At 44.8% G+C, this 22,010-nt stretch overlaps 1 protein-coding gene across 4 annotated transcripts in view; it reads right to left on the reverse strand.

The window, feature by feature from the left end:
• Positions 1–22,010, reverse strand: part of RSU1 (Ras suppressor protein 1) — a gene marked incomplete at its 3' end in the record, with an annotated part of 194,645 nt that overhangs the window by 152,544 nt on the left and 20,091 nt on the right. For 2 of the 4 annotated variants that reach the window (XM_082845147.1, XM_082845148.1), the window contains exon 3: positions 18,379–18,429. The exons of the other annotated variants lie outside the window; for them this stretch is intronic. In XM_082845147.1, the coding sequence (XP_082701273.1) occupies positions 18,379–18,429 (51 nt within the window). The remainder of the gene's footprint in view (positions 1–18,378; positions 18,430–22,010) is intronic. 4 annotated transcript variants of the gene reach the window in all.

Consider the following 22,010-nt stretch of genomic DNA (forward strand, 5'->3'; position numbering starts at 1 on the left):
AGGTTCTTCCCTCCCTAGAGTATACACCTGCCAATACAAATGTAAAAGCCAAAGGCATCTTTACCTCAAAAGTACTCTCAGCGGAAAGCCTTGCAACAGACTGTACTTCATCTACCCCATTGCTGCTTCAGTCTTTCTACAAACACTGGTTACGGGCCACCAGCTCATCCACGGTTCATGTAAACTCTTAATACCAAGACTATTCAGGTAACTGAAACCATGGACAAAGCCCTTGGGTACAAGAGAAGAAAGTGTTATGCCTTATGTCAGTACATCTTATTCCCATCCCAACACCCCCCTCCAGGGGTGCCCCAGAAGACTGGGGAAACCTGGGGGCACTTTGCTTAGAACCACGACCAAGGTGTGCGTAACATTCCCAGACAGACACCTGAGATATTTACGGCGTCGTGAATGCGGGTGAGCCCTATCTGTACGATACGGCTGCAAAAGCATATGTCTTTAGCTGTGTCATCAATAACACACTTTTGCGGGAATGAATGGTATTCACTTTGTGTAAACGACCGCGAACAAGTTCATCAGGCTGTACCTACTAGGTTTCTAGGTGTTCGTTTACCTGTTCTCTCTACCTGGACCCTGAAGTGTGTAAAGTGCAAATCTACAGATGGTTACAGCCCTGCTCAGAAACTTCACCCTTTCCCCGTTCACCCTCCAGCTACCATTACGCTTCTCTTCCTGTGCATTCATCTAATTAGTCTGAAGAGCAATAAAGAAAGTTAGTGCAACCAGGAGAAAATGATGGTCTCTGTTTGACCACAAACCAAGAATAATGCAGCCAGAATTACTGCCACCTTCCTGAAGTTACTTTGCCAATGCAATTAAATGCTGGTCCGAAGGTATCGCCTTTTTTGACAGGATGAGAGATTATTTCACTCTCCTTGCTAAATCAGTCCAATTTAAAACCACAAATTATGCTAAATGTGATTTAGGGCTTTGTTTTGTGGACACAAACAATAACCCCACATTCGCTTTACTCAACCTCTCCCAGATTTCTGGTGCGCATGTGAATTTTTTGCTAAAGACTCCATTTAAATGAGAAGGGGAAAAACTTACACAGCTAAGTCTTCCTAAACTACAGAAACCAGCCCCCTCCCCGCCATAGTTAAATCCAAAAGAAACTGACCTTCAGACCTATCTGGATGGGATAACCTTTGCTCTTTCGACAAACATTTAGAGAAGGCTATTCTGTGCACAGAAGCATAAACTTTTAGCGCCTAGCGTTTCAATACTTTTGGGATAAAGTAACAGAGGCATGCTATTTAAAGAAAGTAAGTTACAAAAGAAGGGGTATCAGAGTCATCAATGGAGACAGGTCTAGTGCTTGGAAAGCAAACCAATCCCCACAAAACTGTCCACAAAAAAAAAACCAGTTAACAATATGAGTAACAGCTGTGCAGTAACTAAACCATACACAGAGATCCACGAACACTTTACGAGAAGCTATTATAAAAAGGGAGCAGCAATGTGTCACCAGTCAGAATATCCTGGTGGAATTTTCAAAACAGCTACGTGACATGCTAGCAAGAAGCAGCATTTTAAAATATAACCAAGCAGGGACTTCCCTGGTGGCGCAATAGTTAAGAATCCGCCTGCCAGTGCAGGGGACATGGGTTCGAGCCCTGGTCCAGGAAGATCCCACATGCCACGGAGCAACTAAGCCCGTGCGCCACAACTACTGAGCCTGCGCTCTAGAGCCCCTGAGCCACAACTACTGAAGCCCGTGCACCTAGAGCCTGTGCTCCGCAACGAGAGAAGTCACCGCCATGAGAAGCCCACACACCGCAGCTAAGAGTAGCCCCCGCCTGCTGCAACTAGAGAAAGCCCGCACGCAACAACGAAGACCCGATGCAGCCAAAAATAAAAAATAAATAAAAATACATACAATATAACTAAGCAGTGAGCATCAATATATTTCTTATCATGCATCTGAAATGTTCCTTTTCCATCCATCTGTCCAGCTTCTGACCATGACCCCCCAGCAGTACACACGCAGCCTACAGACAACAAGGAGCTGAGTCCACAAAAGAAACAGAGGGGCCGTGTAATGGAAGAACCCAGGAGGCCTGGCCTGCTCATCCCGGGCTGGCTCTGTAACTCCCCGATCAGCCCTGAAGCTGCTGTGTGTCCTTAACTCAACTCACAACCTCTCTGGGCATCCGTTTCCTCCAGTAAAAAAAAGAAGACTGGATGATGACCATGTCTACATTCCATTCCGCCTGGCTGTAGCATTCTAGGATTCTAAGAAGAGCTGGATTGTGAAAATCAATGATATGGGTTTAAATAATGCAACAAACGGGGCCCTCAGTTAGGAAGCTCCGCCATGCAGAACTTTGCTTATGACAGAGAATTCGGTATCATTTTCTGTCTAACCAACGATGGCTGCTTCAATTTTGAGAATTCAGTTGCTAGAGGAGGTTGCAGAAAGGCCCCTAAGGACTCTCAGGTGTGCCCTGTCTCCTACATGCCACTCTCTGCTTTGGTCAGAGGATCGGTGACCGCTGGGGATGCTCTAGGCCCAGAGCGCCTGCCGTGCTTTGCAAAAGGGGACAAAGATGACGTCACGTCCCCCAGGAATTACGTATGCCCAGAGACTGATCTCGGCGTTATCTTCTGGCATTTGTAATTATTCAGACTAACAAGCCCAGGAAGACCCTCTCTTCCTTCAAGTCCTTCTCAATCTAACAACCTGAAAATTATTCTAGAGTTTCTTCTAGAGAACCATGTACCGGCCCAGACTCAGTAATCAGCCACTGCACGGTTTCTGAGTGGTTCCACGACAGGAAACCTGAAGTGCCTGGGGGGCTCGGGGACGGCGGGCAAAACGGGGCTCGCCTGATCTCCATGAACATCTCTTTACAAAGCTCCCTGGGGCAGGAGGCACTGGATGGACACAGCAGACAGACCAGAGGTCCAACCCTAAGAACCACTGACCCAGCGTTACTCGTGAACAGCGCGTAACTCCTCCTGAAAGGACATGTATCTGGCCTCTTCGGTTACGTGCAGGAGAGGTACGGCCACCGGACGCTGCACAGATGAAGCGTATTCACAAAATCAATGTCACCTTCAGGAACATGCTTCCCCCACTAGCTAACAGCAGCCAACCATTTCTCCAACGTAAGAACCTAAATCAACTATTGTTGTAGCAACTGGAGCTTCGCTCTAAGAGCATTTTGTTCTAGAATATACAATTAACCATCGCACAATCAGTAACATATTTTCTTAAAGGCTTTTAGGAGTTAATTCACACAACGATAAACAGCAGAAGATGCTCTGGGGCTGGGCGGGTCAGGATGCAGCCACTAGTTATGTGTGGCTATTTCAACTTAAAGCTAGAGTGGGGGGACCTCCCTGGCGGTCCAGTGGTTAAGACTCCACGCTTCCACTGCAGGGGGCACGGGTCTGATCCCTGGTCAGGGAACTAAGATTCCGCGTGCCGAGAGGCTCAGCATGAATGAATGCGTACATCAATGAATGAATCAATCAATCTAGAACGGGTATGTAAGTTGGCGTAGGCTCTAGGGAAAAAGAGGATGGAGGTTCCTCAAAAAATTAAAGATACAACTATCATATGATCCAGCAATTCCACTTCCGGGTATTTAATCCAAGAAAACAAAATCACTATGTCAATGAGAGTCTGCATTCCATGTTCCCCGCAGCATTATTCCCAACAGCCAAGATATGGAAACAACCTAGCTGTCTGTTGACAGATGAATAAAGAAAATGTGACACATAGACATTCATTCTCTCTCTCTCTCTCTCTCTCTTTCTCTCTCTCACTCTCACACACACACACACACACACACACACACACAAACAAACAGAATACTATTTAGCCATAAAAAAGGAAACCCTACCATGTGCAACAACATGGATGGACCTTGAGGGCATTATGCTAAGTGAAGTAAGTCACACAGGGAGAGACAAATGCTGTATGATCTCACTTACATGTGGAATCTGTAAAAACAAAACAACAACAAAACACACCAGAAAACCTCAAAGCAAAAGAGATCAGAATTGTGGTCACCAGTGGTCCTGAGGTGGTGGGGTAGGAGCTGAGGAAACTGGATAAAGGTATTTAAAAAAAAAAAGAAGAAGAAGAATAAATAAATTTAAACCTAGATTAGTTGACATGAAATACAATCAGTAATTCAGTTGCTTGGTCACAGTAGCCACATTTAAAGACCTTGACAGCCACATGTAGCTCGTGCCTACCATACTGGATAGCACAAATACAGCACATTCCAATCACTGCAAACTTCTGCTGGACAGCACTGCTCTAACACAGGGGGCCTCCGGAAACTAATAAGAAAGGAAGGGAGGGAGGGAGGGACGAAGGAAGGAAGGAAGGAAAGAAACAAATGAACTTATCTGCAAGACAAAAACAGACTTAGAGATATTGAAAACAAACTTATGGCTACCAGAGGGGAGATGTGTGTGTGTGTGGCGGGGATAAACCAGACGCTTGGGATGACCACACAAACCCACCACTATATATAAGACAGATAACCAACAAGGACCTACCGTAGAGTACAGGGAACTCTGCTCAATATTCTGCAACTAGCTCCATGGGAAAAGAATCTAAAAAAGAATGAATATGTGTATATGTATAACTGAACCACCTTGCTGTACACGTGAAACAACACTGTAAATCAACTGTTCTCCAATAAAGTTTTTAAAATAAATATATAAAGCAGTGGGCCTCAAACCCTCATGTACACCAGAATTACTGGAGGGCTTGTTAAAACACATATTGGGGGGGTACCCCAGAGCTGCCAACTCAGTAGTCTGGGGTGAGGTCCAACAATCTGCATTTCCAACAAGTTCCCAGGGGATGGCGACGATGATGGTCTGGGAACCCTATTTTGGATCAGAAAACTTTAAAGTCAGTGGTGACATGAAAATCATGAATCCAATACGTACGTCCCTTACAGCACACACTCATGAGGAATAAGGTTATAATAACCAATCGGATCCCAGTTAGGACTCCTCTGCCACCCCAGTGAGCTACTGAGACTAGGGGCTGAGAAAATGGGAGAAAAACAAAAATGAAAGACACTTCAGGTGGCGAAAGCACCCAACCTGGGGGCTGCAACCAAACCACTTCCCATCACCGTCTGCTTTCCCACACAGCTCATTCCCGCGAAATCAGTGCCGGGTAGTATGGATGACGCTCAAGGGGGAAAGAGCACCGCATCCCCTAATCCACGAAACCAAGTCCCCCGGCAGCAGCTCACCACTCCCGCGTGTGCTCCCACGGCGAGGTGCCACTCGCTGTACCTCTGGCCTTGGAAACCCCGTGGGTCACTGCAGAGCAGTGGGCACCAGCGATGGCAGAGGCAACCCAGCTGGGCTGCAGCCGACCCGGCAAGAGCATCTTGCGGCCCCCAAGGCAAAGAAGCTAAACCGTGAAGGGTGACAGGCACCACGCGACCCAGAAGGACAGGCGCTCACCTGAGCGCAGCCCACGGAAGGGCCGGGGGGTCACGCGTTGGTCTTTAGAACCATCTGGTCCGCGCTGAAAACAGGGTCCCCTTCAGCTACAAGAGGGGAGGAAGAGAGCAGGCCCCAGCTGCCGGGAGCCCGGAAGCTGCTGGAACACGTGGAGGTTCTTGTGAAGTCTCCCCACCGTCTCCACTGAACTCCCCTGACAGCTCTTCCTACAGCGTCACCCAGACTGGTTTCGGCTCTGACGATTCCTGCAAAGGAGCAGAACTAGACCAGAGTGTGGAAACCAGGGGTCCCTGCCCGCATGCCTCTTTGAAACCCCAAATTAGTGGCTCAGCCATTGCCTCCTTCATGGGAAAGCAGTGGGATGCCGGCCGCCCCATGTGCAAGAAGAGGGAGCCTCAGAGCAGGGACCTGATGGGAGCCACGGCCCACAGCGAGACGGAGACTAAGACACAACCCGGTGATGCGCATGCGCCCTGCACTGCCAGGGGTGAAATGCTACCATCTCGGGCTCACTTCCAGGAACACCAAAGTGCCCCTGACCCACGGGCCAAACAATGCCCAAAGATCCCACCTGGGATAAGGTAAAGCAAAATAAATTCAATAGCACTGCTTCCCCAAACCTGACATATTTATACTAACAATAGGAGACCTGAGGGAATTCCCTGGCGGTCCAGTGGTTAGGGCTCAGCGCCTTCACAGCCGAGGGTGAGGGTTCAATCCCTGGTTGGGGAACTAAGAACCTACAAGCCATGCGATGTAGCCCAAGAAAATTGGAGATTTTTGTCTGTCGTCATAACAAATAAAAATGCCCAGTCAGATTGTCACATGCTTCCGCTGCTGTATGAAATTTCTTTAACAAAGGAGGAAGGGAGGGTAGAAGAAAATTCAAACGGGGCCCGTTACGCCGATCCTTGAGTTACACGGCTGCAGTGAAGTTATTAGAAAAATGACCGAAAACATCAGCATACGTGAAAATGAGTGAGATTATGTGTTAGGCAGTCAGTGGGGGAAGAACACCATTTGAGAAGCAATGGTGAAAGCAGACACTGCTTTGCCCCCATATTTGATGAATATGAAATTGGCTAACAAGCATCCCCCTTCACCCGGGTGGGAAGACACCAGAGTACCAGAAACTATATGAAATGTCAAACTATGTGAAATCTGAATTGGGCCATTCTTGGTCAGAGTAAAAGGAAAGCCCTCTTCATCCTTGGCTACACTAGCTGGAAGGCACTAGTCTATTCACACCACAGAGGTAATGTCTAGGCTAATTATATAGATGCCAATTCTCTCAGCAAATTAGGAATCACCGTCCTGAATGCCATTTTAACGATTGCATGTAAAGAAGAATCTCCTCACTCTTGCAAATAATTACGCTCTTCAGAATTTTATATGCAAAAAAAAAGGTCATTTGTACCTATCGTGATTAATGACTTTTGTTTTCCGGCCAAAGACGCGAGGTGGATAATGAACTAATGATATCTTAGTATAAGAATCTGAAGTTCAAAGGTATACTGATGATAACCAGCTTTATAGGTTTTACGGGATCTCCCCCAGAGCAGCTATTAAAACACTGAATTAGGGGAGTTACAGGTTATTTAAAAACATAAAGATTATGGAACAGTAAAGCAAATTCTCATTTAACATGATCTACATGTTCCTCAAGGTAAAAATGAAATAGCTAAATAGCCACCCAACAATGGCCAAGATGCCCCAAATATTATTAGCATAATAAGTGACAAAAATGATGCTTTCCGTTAATCAACGGTACTTACCGAGCACCCACACCCAGAAGGACATACTTAGTGTATCCTATCATGGGCTTCCGTAAGATTCTGCAGCTCAAGTAGTTTTAGTAACCAAAACTATCCCTGACTTAATTTACTGCAAAAAAAAAAAAAAAAATGGTCCCACTGTTTCAGCAACAGTGAGAATAATCAAGTATACAAAAATTACGGGAAAAAGTTACAAGCAAGCAGTAAGGCAGATTTTATAGTATAAAGTCTAACATGCAAAAATATCTATCCCTGGGGTCTAAAAAGTGTGTACACACAGCCAAACAAATCCTCTAAAAAGCTGACAAGCATGGATTTCTGCTCCTCTGAGGATGCAAAATTTAGCTGATGTCTGAATCTTGCATTAAAGTTCCCAGAAGGAACCAAGGAATGGTCCATGCAGTTTTCAGGTGTCCTCCCAGACCGTGAATTCTTTTAGGAACACACCTGCGAAATCACACTCCAGCGCAGAGGGGCTACAGCAGCAACCAGGCAGGACATCAAGAAATAGCTTTAATTTGGGAGCTGGGTTGAAGCAGCAGCACCAAGCGGAAAGGCAGTGACCTTCAAAGGCCTGGGAGGAGGTGACACCCAGTGAAGGACCAGAAAAGGGTGGAGGTTCCGTCCTCTAGCAAAGATGCCTAAGAAGTCTGGAAACACGGAAAAGAGCGAGAAAGAAAAGACCACTGAATACATTTCAATCCATCAATGCAGAAAGCAGGCTCAGGGACACAGAAAGAGCTATCTAGGCTCTTAAACTTTAAAAATTATTACAATGTAGTATTCTACACACACTCTCTCAATCCTCAGTTATTAAGAGGGAGACTGGACAAATCCAATTCCCTCTCTCTCACACACACACAGCACTTTGCCAACAGTTCATGTCTTCTTTCACAATTAAGAATTACTTCAGCAAATGGATATGTAACAAGGTCCTACCGTAGAGCACAGGGACCTACATTCAATATCCTGGGATGAACCACAATGGAAAAGAATATGAAAAAGAATGCACATCTATGCATACCCGAATCACTTTGCTGTACAGCAGAAATTAACACAAGATTGTAAATCAACTAGACCTCAATAAAAAATAAAAAAAAGAATGACTTCAGTAAGAGGGCAGCCACACAGGGCTGCTTCTCTTCCTTCCTTGCCTTACGTTCCGGTGGTGATGAAGGGGTACACGAGGCAGAAGGAAAGGGGGTGGAGGAAGATTCCCGGGGCTGGAAAACCCACACTGTACCTCTGTCAACTCCCCTTCTGATCATGACTATGCCTTTAACGCTGGGGAGGCTCCCTGCTGTTCTGTTTGAACAAGTGATGGTCCAGGGCCAACATCTGGTCCACAGAGCTCCGAGATTCCCTGGAGCGGGGCGTTACTGCACACGGACATCATCGGGGGAGGCAGCAGGGGAAGGAAGGGGGAGCACAGAGGCTCAAAGCCAGAGTGAGGCCCCCAACCTCCAGCTCAGGTTCCTCAACCATGTGAAGCCTGCCGCCCCCCCAGATACAGAGCAAGCCCTCCAAAGCCAACCCTTCCTTCCACACTCAGGTCACGGTCTCTGGGGGATGTGGTCTTTCGAAGCGAAAACGCTGTGGACACCTTATCCTTTAGTCCCCGCACAGTTGGCCGGAAAGAAGGGCTTTACGGAGAAAGATGAGAATGCGTCTCAACTTCTGGAAGGATGAGCACGACTGGGAGAGAAGGGCAGGCACTTCTGCTAGGAATCAGGCGACTGCAACAGAGGCTACACAGGCGGGAAAAGCCTAAAGGCACAGCAGAAGGTTAGACAAGAAAGTTCAGATCCAAAGCAGGAGAAAACGGGTCGACGAGTTTGTTAACTCGTGGTCCATCGTATCAGAGCGGTGTTCTGTCCTGTTAAGCTGACTGACAATGGGAAAGAAAAACTGAGAACAGAAAGGCTTTCTCGATGTTCTACTGGAGTTGAAGAAAACATATATATATATACACACACACACACTACTAGCATACCTCGGAGATACTGCGGGTTCGGTTCCATACCACCACAATAAAGTGAGTTTCCCAGTTCGTACAAATGTTTACACTATACTGTAGTCTATTAAGTGTGCAACAGCATTATTGCTAAAAAAAAAAAAAACAAAATCTTAACTTAGTGAAAAAATACTTTATTGCTAAAAAGAGCCAACCATCATCTGCGCCTTCGACAAGTTACAGCAGTGATAGCAAAGATCACTGATCACAGACCACCGTAACAGATTTAATAATAAAGAAAAAGTTTGAAATATTGTGAAAATTACTGACATGTGACACAGAGACACGAAGTGAGCAAACCCTGTTGGAAAAATGGTGCTAACAGAGTTGCTCAGTGCAGGGCTGCCACAAACCTTCAATTTGTAAAAACACAAAGTATCAGTGAAGCTCAATAAGGCAAAGTACAATAAAAGGAGGTCTGCCTGCATGTGTGTGTCACTCAAGATTACAAATTCTAGGGGCTGCCCTGGTGGCGCAGTGGTTGAGAGTCCGCCTGCCGATGCAGGGGACACGGGTTCGTGCCCCGGTTCGGGAAGATCCCACATGCCGCGGAGCAGCTGGGCCCGTGAGCCATGGCCGCTGAGCCTGCGCGTCCGGAGCCTGTGCTCCGCAACGGGAGAGGCCACAGCAGTGAGAGGCCCGCGTAGATTACAAATTCTTATTTCATAAAATTTAAGTTGAAGCATGTAAATCAGATGTAGCTTATGAGCGCTTTTTAGAAGCTACCATAAAAAGAAGGAGTTTCACATGCCTTAAAAATCACCTTTTTGAAGTTTTGCACATATTTCCAGGAAACATCCCCTCTAAGATACAGGATTGGTGTATCCACACTGCAAATATACTAATGTTATCCCTCCCCTACTCAAGGTTTCTAAATCTGAGCTCCACGCGCCCCTAAAAAATTCATGGATGGTTTTAACAGGATCTACAAACCTGCTGAAAATATAAGGATTATGTGCGATTTTCTAGGAATCATGGACAAGGCTTTCACCCTATTCTTAAAAACGGTGAGTTATGAAATGTCAAGAACTGCTCTAAAAGAACGTATATCACCAAGTATTGCACCTTTTAGAATATCTGCTCCCCCCGCCACCATGATACACATGTACACACACATTACCTAGAAGACAGAGTCAGATGATTTACATAGAAACTTCTGCTGGTAGATAAATTCCGTTTGAGCGTTCTATTATAAATAGTAAAAGATAGCCAGGACATGGACGCAACCCAAATGTCCATTGATGGAGGAATGGATACAGAAGATGTGGTACATATATACAATGGAATACTACTCAGCCATTAAAAAGAATGAAATAATGCCATTTGCAGCAACATGGATGGACCTAGAGACTGTCATAATGAGTGAAGTAAGTCAGACAGAGAAGGACAAATATCGTATGATATCACTTACATGTAGAATCTAAAACAAACGGTACAAATGAACTTATTTACAAAATAGAATCACAGCTGTAGAAAACAATCTTATGGTTACCCGAAGGGGACGGGGGGAGGGATAAACTGGGAGATTGGGATTGACATAGACACACTACTACATATAAAATAGATAACTAATAAGGACCTACTGTATCGCACAGGGAACTGTACTCAATTCTCTGTAATGGCCTATATGGGAAAAGAATCTAAAAAAGAAAGGATATATGTGCATGCGTAACTGATTCACTTTGCTGTACAGCAGAAACTAACACAACGCTGTAAATCAACTAGACTCCAAAAAAAATGTTTTTTAATTTTTTAAATTTTAAAGAAATAGTAAAAGAAACCCTTTCCGAGATCAGCTCCCCACGGTGGGTGAGCTAGGGTTTGGAAAGTGACAGGTTCCATCAGCTCGCACATAATGATCTCCACAGCCTGCCACCTTTCTGAAATTCCCATAAGTGAAGTCGTTCCCTTTAAAAATCTGCTGTGGAAGAATTAACACACTACCCTTAGCTTGCTTCCTCTTAGCACAGGGCAGGACTCCAAGAAGAGGAATTCTAGAGTAGGTACATTTGGGGTGGTGGGGCTGACATGAAAGGGATCAGAGGATGACAAGTGTCTGAGCGGAGGATACAACTGCGTCGAAACCCACCTTCTCCAACTTCACCCGCTGGTCTTGGACTGTGCTGGTTCTGGACCATGGGGCCAACAGATGCTTCCATGTGACGGCCCTGCATGCTTCCTTACGAAAACCCAAAATAACAAACTCCCAACTACAGGCGATTTTTTAAATGGTACCTAGCCAGTGGCACCATCGGAAAGATACTGTTCGATTAATAGCTTGTCTGGCTCAAAACTATGTATACATTTTTTCGAATCCAATCTTTCAAATGATGGCACAGGAACAAATTGATGCATGTGCACTAATTAAAAAAATAAGCTATTGATCAAAGCCTCTGTATTATAAATACATTTGTACTCTGTTAAAATGCAAACAGCAAGTTGTTCTGATACTGTCACAAGGTAAATTCATGACAGAGAGGCGATTTATTTTGCATATTCTCCCTCATAGTTTAATTTCATACAAGCCATGCACAAGAACTTTTGCATAAGGCATGACAAATAATCTATGAAAGGGGAAATAACTAGACACTTGGCAGCAGGAAGGTGCTGGAAGACTGGTGAAGGTCATTCTTACAAGTTGGGACAGTTAAGTTTTCTCATTCATCTCAACAATCTATTATGTCTGTCGAAAAGGGTTTCAGTTTATTATGCTTTCTAAAAACTGCTCACTTTTCTTCGTTGTAATTGGACCTGCATATTTTGAGACTGCAATATTTTCATGCAAAACATGTTCCTTAATTCCTTTATAATAAGACGTACATAGAGATACTATCAATATATATATCTGCATAAAATCTTAAAACATTATATTAGCTTCCATGTGTTCAGAATATTATCTTTATAAAGAAGTTACTGAAATCACTAAAGAAAATACCCTACTATTTTCTTGTTCATTATAATTTTGAATTCATATATAAGCTATAACTAATAAGAAATAGCCTGTTAAAAAAAAGAAATAAGTTTTGCCATCACACTTAGGTTTACTGCCTGCCTAGCCATTTCCGACACATTAAATGACAAGACAGGGTCACAGTTATGGCTGGCAAAGCTGCTAATATCTCAAGAGAATGTTTTACATGACAGTTAAAAGTTCAAAGTATAAAACTAAACAATTACATTCAGAGACCCACACTTATGAAAGGTTTACATAGAGCTGGTTGTTCAGTGTTTGCACAAAGCAAAAAGACCTCCTTTGCATCTTGCAGAAAATGATGAGGGTTTAGTCCTTAACATGCATGGGTCACAAAATGAAAATAAATACTGTTGTCACATTTAAGGTGCTGGCAATATTTGTACATAGGTTTGGCTGTAAGAATAAAATTCTTTTTCAAATTAAGAAAAGCATCACATTGAAAAACTGATGCGCAGAGACTGTTTTATCAGTGACGCAGAATGTAATTCATTTCAGAATGCATAGTACTCTTCCCTACACAGTGGCATTCAGTAGAAGAATCAGTTTAAATATGCACAAAATACACGGTTATTTTTAAATTAAAATCTAGTCACATACATACATATTTTAAACTTCTTTCTTCCACAGGAGAAAAAAAATCTCATATATACTCAATACGAAAATTACTATAAAAGGCGATAAAATCCTCTCACTTTAAACAGACTGGAAGAAAAGTTTCTAACATGAGAAAGTAGCCATAATAAACACTAAAAATGACACGTGACACTGAATGCATACTTAAATTTGGGGAGCCAAACAGAAAAATAACATACCTCCTTATCTACATTAATTATGGCAAAACTGCATTATGTAAATGGAAGTAGTAACATCCCTGTTGGACGGAGCCGAGAAACTTGCAAAAAAATTTCGTCTGACAACACAAATTTGATTTCTAATCTTTTAGTACAAAATGAGGAGGAAAAAAAAAAAGTAACGTATCCCAACAGTGACCTCTAGTGGACAAGTCTTAAAATGGTTGTCTCAGAAAAGAAATTCCTCTTTAAGCCTGCAAACAAGCAGAAAAACATTTACAAAGCTAAAACTCCCAAATACCATAAAAACCAGGGATCAGATAAGGCGCAGACTGAAAAAGACTCATCTAACCCTGGCTTATTTACAAGGGAGGGTCATCACCAAGGCAGGAGAGCAGGGACACAGGAAGATCACCTTTGAAATAATGCTGCATCCCCATCTTAGACACGCTGAGAGCGGCAAGCCCTTGAGTCTATCATCTCGGACTGCGGGGACTTAGCAACACGCACCACCTACCAAGCCACTAATCAACCGGCATTAACTGAGTGTCTGTTTCATGTTCTGCACACTTCTGGCACTGCTGTGGGATGGTACAATATATATAAGCATATGACAGGGTTCCTAACTTCAAGAAACTTAACCTACAATTCACTGTATGAAAGTATTAGTAAATCATTTGGGACCTTAAATATATAAAACTAAGTGAAAGAGTAGCAGGTTCCAAACCCGAAGACACAGGATAGTATAGGTCTTCACTTCCCTTTGGAGAAGTGAAACTCAGCTGAGCCCACAAGGGTCGCTGGGTGGAAAAAAGCACCCATGGGTGGTCATGATGCCCGCTTTCCCCACCGTGGGTCCTTAGGTGTCCCCGAGGAGCACAGGCACACCTTGGGGACAATGCAGGTTTGGTTCCAGACCACCCACCACAATAAAGAGATTACTGCTGTAAACTGAGTCACACCAATTTTTGGCTTCCTGGTGCCTGTAACAGTTATGTTTATACTATCCTGTCATCTATTAAGTGTGCAAAGCATTATGTCTAGAAAACAATGTACATACCTTAAAAAGTACTTTATTGCTAAAAAAAAAAAAAAAAGTGCAAACCATCATCGTCTGAGCCTTCAACGAGCTGTCATCTTTTTGCTGGTGAAGGGTTTGAAATACTGTGAGAGTTACCAAAGTGTGATGCAGAGACACGAGGTAAGCAAATGCTGTAGGAAAAAAAGGGTGCCAACAGCCTTGCTCGACGCAGGGTTGCCACAGACCTTCAATTTCCCCCACAAAAACGCAATGTCTGCCAGGTGCAATAAAGCGAGGTCTGCCTGTACCATGTCAGCACATCATCCCTTACCTATGAAAGGGCCCCTATAAAGGGGACATAGACAGCAATTTCTAGGACCTGAGGTTCTGTTTCTTTAGAGCACTCACAGTTCAGCACATTTGAAGTGAGCCTATAAGTAGTTAAGAAACAGAAGTGTGTAGTGGTCACAGCTAACCAAGTCCGTTAACCAGCTGATCCTGAGGAAACTATCAGCTTCCTACACTGACCACTTCACAGAAGCCAGCTATTTCCCCCCTGGCCCTGCTGGTCCTCTGTCTGCCCCCTCCCATCAACCACTATTGCCTTCTATGAGGACTGACTGGGAAGCTGCTGTGCACTCAGCATCAGGCCTTAAAGAAGAATAAGAGGGACTTCCCCGGTGGTCCAGTGGCTAAGACTCCGTGCTCCCAATGCAGGGGGCCCAGGTTCGATCCCTGGTCGGGGAACTAAGATCCCGCATGCCACAACTAAGACCCCACATGCCACAACTAAGAGCCCACATGCCACAACTAAGGAGTCCACATGCCACAACTAAGAAGTGCACACGCTGCAACTAAGAGCCCGCAGGTGGCCACAAAGACCCGGCGCAGCCAAATAAATAAATAAATATGAAGAAAAAAAAAGAACAAGACATGGTCCCTGCGTTCAACAAAGCTTAAGGTATATCTGGAGAGGAAGGAACAGGAAGCAACAGGAGGACGAGGAAGGGCCACGCTGGTGTCAAGAGTCTACGAACAATAGGCATTGGGGGAAGAGAGAGTTCCAGTTGGCCCTGGAGGGCAGGGGTGCGGGAGGAGGGTGGGCGGAGGGTGGAGGCGGGGGGGAGGGGGGGGCAGCAAGGGAGGAAGGGAGGGGCGGGGCGGCCTGGCGTCAGAACCTCAGCTTTCCTCTGAAGCCAGAAAAGCACCTCCTTCCGGTGCCCAGAGAGCTACCTGTCCAGTCACAGCAGAAACGCAGAAGGAAAAGATTCACTCGCAACTCGGCCTCCCACTCGTTCCGTGCATCGCGGGAACGTGTACCTGGGCAAGTTGCTGCCGGCAGGGTCACCCCGCAATCACTGCACCAAAATCCATCAGCAGGGCCCCAAGCCCCAGGTTTAATCGTCAATCGTGTCGCTGTCATAATGAGGAACCTCTAACAGCGATCACACTGACAATTTTGAGAGACGTTTACGAACTCTTGTGTCGAAAACGTCAAGAATTTCCACTCACAAAATCTTGGGGAATTTAGGGGTCATCAGCCCGCTTCCCCCTTCCACGTGGCCTCAGTCGTACTGCGTTGAGTGGACCCATTGATGTCAAAACCACCAGCAGGAAAAGGTGCGAGTGCTACACTGTTCCAACGGCCCTACAGATACCGACTCAGGTCCGTGGAGTCGAGAGCTGTCCCCAGATCAAGGTCCCAGTGTGACGAAGCTGGTGATTCAGTCCCTAAGTACACAAGAGGAGCTATCACGACAGTGTAACTGGCACACGAAGAGAAAAACACACATACTTTTTCAAGATGAAAGCAGTGCTGAGGGGTTTATCTTTTGAGTCTGAGTTTGAATGCGGTGCTGTCAGCCAGTCCCCGTTAAAGACCACGGAAAGTGAAAGACACTGATTACAATAAAAAGTGACAGGAGGGTGGGCACACCCACCTCCGTGTAATGCATATTTATATTTCCATCAAATGGACATATTTACTATAAACACTGGAAAAACCATAGCAAAGCCATTCATTTAAATGCCAGAAAAACAGTAAAAGATGCTAATTTGACCTTAGTGGATGGAACAGATCGGGTGTCACTGACACCACTCACAGTGGCTTGAAACAGAATTTACCAAGACAATTAATTAGAGCTTACTGGATTAGGTCAAGAGTGTCTCAAATGGGAGAAAGGGGAAGAAAAAAAAAAAGGAAGAAATAAATAAAAAGTTTGCATCCATTCACAGCGAACCTCTTCAGCAGCAGACACAATTTAACTGTATTTATGCCTACCCAAATTAACCTCATGTTGCATGCCCGGAAAGACAAATTGATCCCCTGATCCCTGAGATTTCTCTCTTTGTGGACATTTAAAAAGAAATAAACTACAACCACCTGAAAGACTTTTTAAGAACCAGATCAATTAATGGTATAATAGGCATAAAACATGTTTGGCTTTCTTGTTTAAATGGAAACTTTTGCTCTGATGATGATGCAAGATCTAACAACAGTAGTAAGCTTGGCAATTAAGAAATATGTTCATGAGCTAAACGACAGACAGCTTCTGGAATTTCTGCTCACAAAATCTCAGGTAATTTAGGGATCATGCAGTCCCCCCTCCAAAACAAACTGCAAATCCCCTCTGAACTGGGATTAGGGTCTCAGTGAAGAGCAGAACCGTTTATTACAAAAACAATGAAAGTGGCAGCATATTACCTGTTACAATAACGATCACACGTCACTTGTCAGTCTCACTTTCAGTTGCTGGAGCCCCCGATACGCAAACATGACAATTGTGCCCCTCTGCCCTTGCCATACAAACATGTGCTTTTTGCTAAAAATGAACTCACATGCCTGTCTGCTGCACACGAGGGGCCCTAACTGCCACTCCATTCTCAGTAATCAACAGCTCTGTGACATTGCTTCAAGCTGTATGTAACGCACACACACACACATAAATTCGCGACACAAATCCCTCAACATGACATTCTGCTTCGTTTCACTGGACGTGGAAAGCTCCCTAACAAATTCCGGCCACATGATTAGAAAAATCATTCAAGCCTTCAGGAAATATGGCAAGCACAAAGAAGTGACCGTCAATTAGAAATCAGAGGGCAGAGTGGGTCCCTGTCATTAAAAACTTTAAAGCCACAGCTCTAAAAATAAAATGGCGGGCTTCCCTGGTGGCACAGTGGTTGAGAGTCCGCCTGCCGATGCAGGGGATGCGGGTTCGTGCCCCGGTCCGGGAGGATCCCACGTGCCGCGGAGCGGCTGGGCCCATGAGCCATGGCCGCTGAGCCTGCGTGTCCGGAGCCTGTGCTCCACAACGGGAGAGGCCACAACAGTGAGAGGCCCGCGTACCACAAAAAAATAAAGAAATAAATAAATAAAATGGCCCACAATAATTCACAGAAGATACGTTACAAAGAGGTATGAAATCGACTATACGTTAACCGTACCACTGCCAACGCCCAGGACAACTTTCCCTGGAAACCAGACTCAAGAACTTGAAAAACGCAGATGCAAGTTTATATAATTTTTACAACTTTGGGCTTTTCTTCTCCCCCCATCAAGGAGGGAAGAAAAGTATAGCAACAGTTACATCTTCCCCTTTTGAGGAGAAAGTATAAATGAAAGCAAAGAACTCTTATTCTAACTTTTTTTTTTAATTAATTAATTAATTTTTGGCTGCGTTGGGTCTTCGTTGCTGTGCACTGGCTTTCTCTAGTTGTGGTGAGCGGGGGCTACTCTTTGTTGCGGTGCGCGGGCTTCTCATTGCGGTGGCTTCTCTTGTTGCGGAGCACGGGCTTTAGGCGCGCGGGCTTCAGGAGTTGTGGCACGTGGGCTCAGGAGTTGTGGCTCACGGGCTCTAGAGTGCAGGCTCAGTAGTTGTGGTGCACGGGCTTAGCTGCTCCGCGGCATGTGGGATCTTCCCGGACCAGGGCTCAAACCCATGTCCCCTGCACTGGCAGGCGGATTCTTAACCACTGTGCCACCAGGGGAGCCCTCCCCTTTTTGATAAGGTTTTTTTTTTTTTAAATAATAATGAAAGTCTCAGCATTTCAGGTCACTGTAGCAATTACCATGCCCTAAGGGGACCATTTCCAGACAATGTCACTGTCTTTCTGCAGTTTACACACATGATAGGGAAGAATCCTCAAAATAGAGCAAACTACCAAATACAGGACCACCATCTGCTCAGGTGCCTTAGTGTCACCCAAGTAACCTCTCGGTTTGCCTAAATAATCACTTGTCATTAGTGTCTGTAAAGGAAGACAGAAGAATCAGCAGTACCGCCACAGTCCCTAGAAGTCAGAAGTTGTGTAACAGGACGGCGCTGACTTACTCGTTAGCTTGTTGTGGCTGAGGACCAGCTGTGTGACGTGGGACAGGGTGACTGTAAAAGAAACAGAGAAATCACACAGTCAGTTAATGTGCCCAAAGCACACCTGCGCTCCCACAAGGCGAAGCGCTACGTTATTTTCCCAGGTTGGAGTGTTATCGCTCGAGAAAACAGAAGCAGGGGTTCACAGAAGGCTGTCTGCTCAATGTTAAACCAAATCAGGAAAAGCTATGCAATTAGCAGAGCAGAGCGAGTCAGCACTGACGGCATTAATGTCGCAGGGCCAAACGCGACAAGGCCCAGTTAGTGCCGCTCTGCGGCCTGGCCCAGTGGTCCAGCCTCAAGAGCCCATCTCACTAAGGGGACCGGTCAGGAGATCCGGCCCAGAGCCCGGGGAGGGACAGCTCCTCCCCCACTTCCCCACACGCTTAAACAAACCATCGCGTCGAGACAGGGACCACGTCACCCTACCGCCCCTGAGCCCACGGTCAACCCCGAACCGCTGCTACAGGCTCTCAGCTGATTCCAGTAAGAACCTTCCACAAGCTCCTCTACAAGTTTTGGTTGATATTTCAAAGCAGCAGCAGATTGCTCACCAATTTCGAACGTTATCATGGAGGCGTAATCTGCTGAAAAAGATGAGGTCTGCTTTAAAAAGAAAAACAGGTTTTTCCAACTACCAAGAAAGAAAATATACACACAGATCCATTTAAAAAAGAAAAAGAAGAAGAAGAAAAGAAAGAAACGGAAAAAAAAAAAGCCAGACGGAAAAAAGTGACCTGCCTTCTACTTTGGGTTCTAAAACTTCACTGCGTGGTCAGCAAGCTATATGTATATTTTTGTGGGCATATATATAAATTTTATATATATATATATATACACACACACACCTATTTATATAAATTAAATATTTATATATAAATTAAAATCTAAATGATTTTACACAATATACTAAATATACTAATTAAATACAGTATACTTTATACAGTATACTTTATATTACAATTTTAAACGCAGATGTATTAGTGAAGAAACATTTAAATTTTTTTTTAATTTTTCCAATATTCTTTCTATAAGAACGTTATTTTAATGCAACAGAGTTGCATTAATGCATTATTTTAATGCAACAGAGTTTTTTCCATAAAGGAATAATAAGACAAATATTTTTTCTCAAGAAGGGTCTCAGGGTTGGACCCCAGCATCCTTGAAAAAAATAGGTATCATCGCTGACCACAATTTTTGAGTGTTTTTCTTTTGTTCAACCTCCCACAAAGTTAGAGAAAATACAATGCAAAGACCTGCTTTTCTGCCCTGACCCATTTGAGATTAAGCTGTTGGCTTGATGTCCCATAAACTTTAGGGTACTCCTACAAAGACATTTTCCTGCAAAACCACAACAAAATCACCAAAGTCAAAAACTGAGCATGATACATCATTACCATCTAATCCTCAGCCCCCAACCAAGTTTCACCAAATGTCCCGGTGTCCTTTTGACGCGTCCCCATCACTGAGGACTTCCCTGCTTTCTGGCAAGAGACAGTCAAGCTCATCTTGTACTTTTGCTGCCACAGGCTTGGAATCAATCAGCCATTTCTCCAATGAGCTGATTCTGTGGAAAATAGTACTTACAAGCCAAAATCTGGGCACTAGATGTGCTCGCTGTTACTTGGGGGCTCAGTATTCTCAGTGCACAGAATTAGAGAATACACACACTCACTCCTCACACACACATCTGTACAGATCTGTACACACACATCTGAACTTGAATCCCAAGTTCACACCAATAGATGGATTCCAATACAACACTGCATGGTTCATTCTCATTTTCTCCATCTCCTAATTGTTAACTCCCTTCTCTAACAGTGAGAACTCTGGCGTCCATTATTTTTAACCTACTTATGTACGCCATCGACACCCCTACATATAACTGCGTGAAGCAGGGTTATCTTACAGCCGTGTTGGGATGGCTCTATGCTGACCTGCAGGGACACCTGGAAGTCTGGTACTGATTCTGGGTCAAGATCCAGATGAGTAGATGAGCTCGAGATGTGTCATGTCCTGTTCAAAGTTGCAAACACCTTGGAGGCTCCAGGACCAGCATGTTCACACGTCCAGGGATGTGTAGGTCGCTGGCTTATACCTGGTTAGAGGCACCTGACCAGTCGGGCACAGAAGACAGCGCTAGACATTTCTGCCCACGCACTCCCAACACACAGACTCGTTGAATATGTCTTGAAAGTTCTTACCTGGAGATAAAGTATGCCCCAAGCAACCAAGAAACGAGCCTGGGGGGCTGCGCCAGTGAGCCCCTGGGAACCCTGGCGTTTGCCTGTGCTTTGTAACCCCTGCTAAGCTATGTCCTGTGCCCTCCTTAACTCCCTGGGTGAGTGGGCTCTGAGGAACCTTCTGGGTTCTTTCAACTATGCACCCGTGTATTAATGCAGGAACCCATCTCCCCATGCTCTTTCTTCCTGCCTGGACACCTGCCCAGTTCACCCTCCTCACCTGCACCTCCAACCTCCTGGCCCTGGTCCTGCTTTGGGGCTTGGACCCCCCCAAGCCAGGCTCCCCACCCTGCTCTGGGCCACCACGCCCACCCCCCAACACCTAAAATGCCTCTTTTTCTGTTGCACTTACTGGCTTCGGGATTGAAACCTTAGGGGAGGAGGAAGAGAAAGGCAAAGCACAGGGGAAGAGCATTTTTGTGATTTTAAAAGCATCACCATGATGGCTTCTTACATGACAAGTTAGATTCTAGACACTGCAGAACATCTCACACATTTGTATTTATAAGAGTTAAGACTGTTCTTGTCCACCAGATAAAGCATTCCTTTACCTCTGAGGCATAGAGTCTGATATGAAAACAAAAAATCTCCAAGAGCTGTCCTCATACAAAACCAGATGGAACAGATTCAGAGATATACGAGTTAAGACAGTGGTCAGTATCATAGGAGAACAAACCACAAGTAACAGGTGTTACACAAGAGTTTCTCTCTCACTTACACACGGGCAGTCCAGAGGTTCCTGGTATCTTGTTGCTCAGCCATTCATGGATCCCACCTCATGCTCCAAAAAGGCTGCCTGAGCTTAGCCATCATGCCTGCATTCCCCTTAGGAAGACGGAAAGGAGAAAAAAGCTTTCCTCCTTCACAATTCTTCCAAGAAATTGCACACGGCACTTCCATTTACAAGCAATTAATCAACATTTTGTAATACAGTGATGCCTAGATGCAAAAGAGGTGGGGAAACACAGCCTGGATTCCAAGTGACCACATGCCAGATACAGTTAGGGGTTTTATAACCCACAAAGACGGGGCAAACCAAAACAGACAACTAGCAGCCTCTCACACTAGCAAACCACTCCATTTGAGAGTCACAGAAATCAATTCTGATGACAAAAGCAAAAACCCCCTGATAATCTGATCGCCTCCTGCCGTAATTTTTCCTAAAATATCACAACTACCATAATTAAAGAGGAAAAAACGTTGCTCTTCTCCCAGCTAACATTCACAATGAAAGATTTAATTAGGAAAAGTTGGGCCTTTGCAATCTTTTCATTCTGTCTTCTCTACAAGCATTTAGCCGGGGAGAAAATCAGTAAGTTTGAAAGTCCTTTTTTTTTTTTCAAATAGAGA

This window comes from Leucopleurus acutus, assembly GCF_964270905.1.
Source record: "Leucopleurus acutus genome assembly, chromosome: 1".
Taxonomy (NCBI): domain Eukaryota; kingdom Metazoa; phylum Chordata; class Mammalia; order Artiodactyla; family Delphinidae; genus Leucopleurus; species Leucopleurus acutus.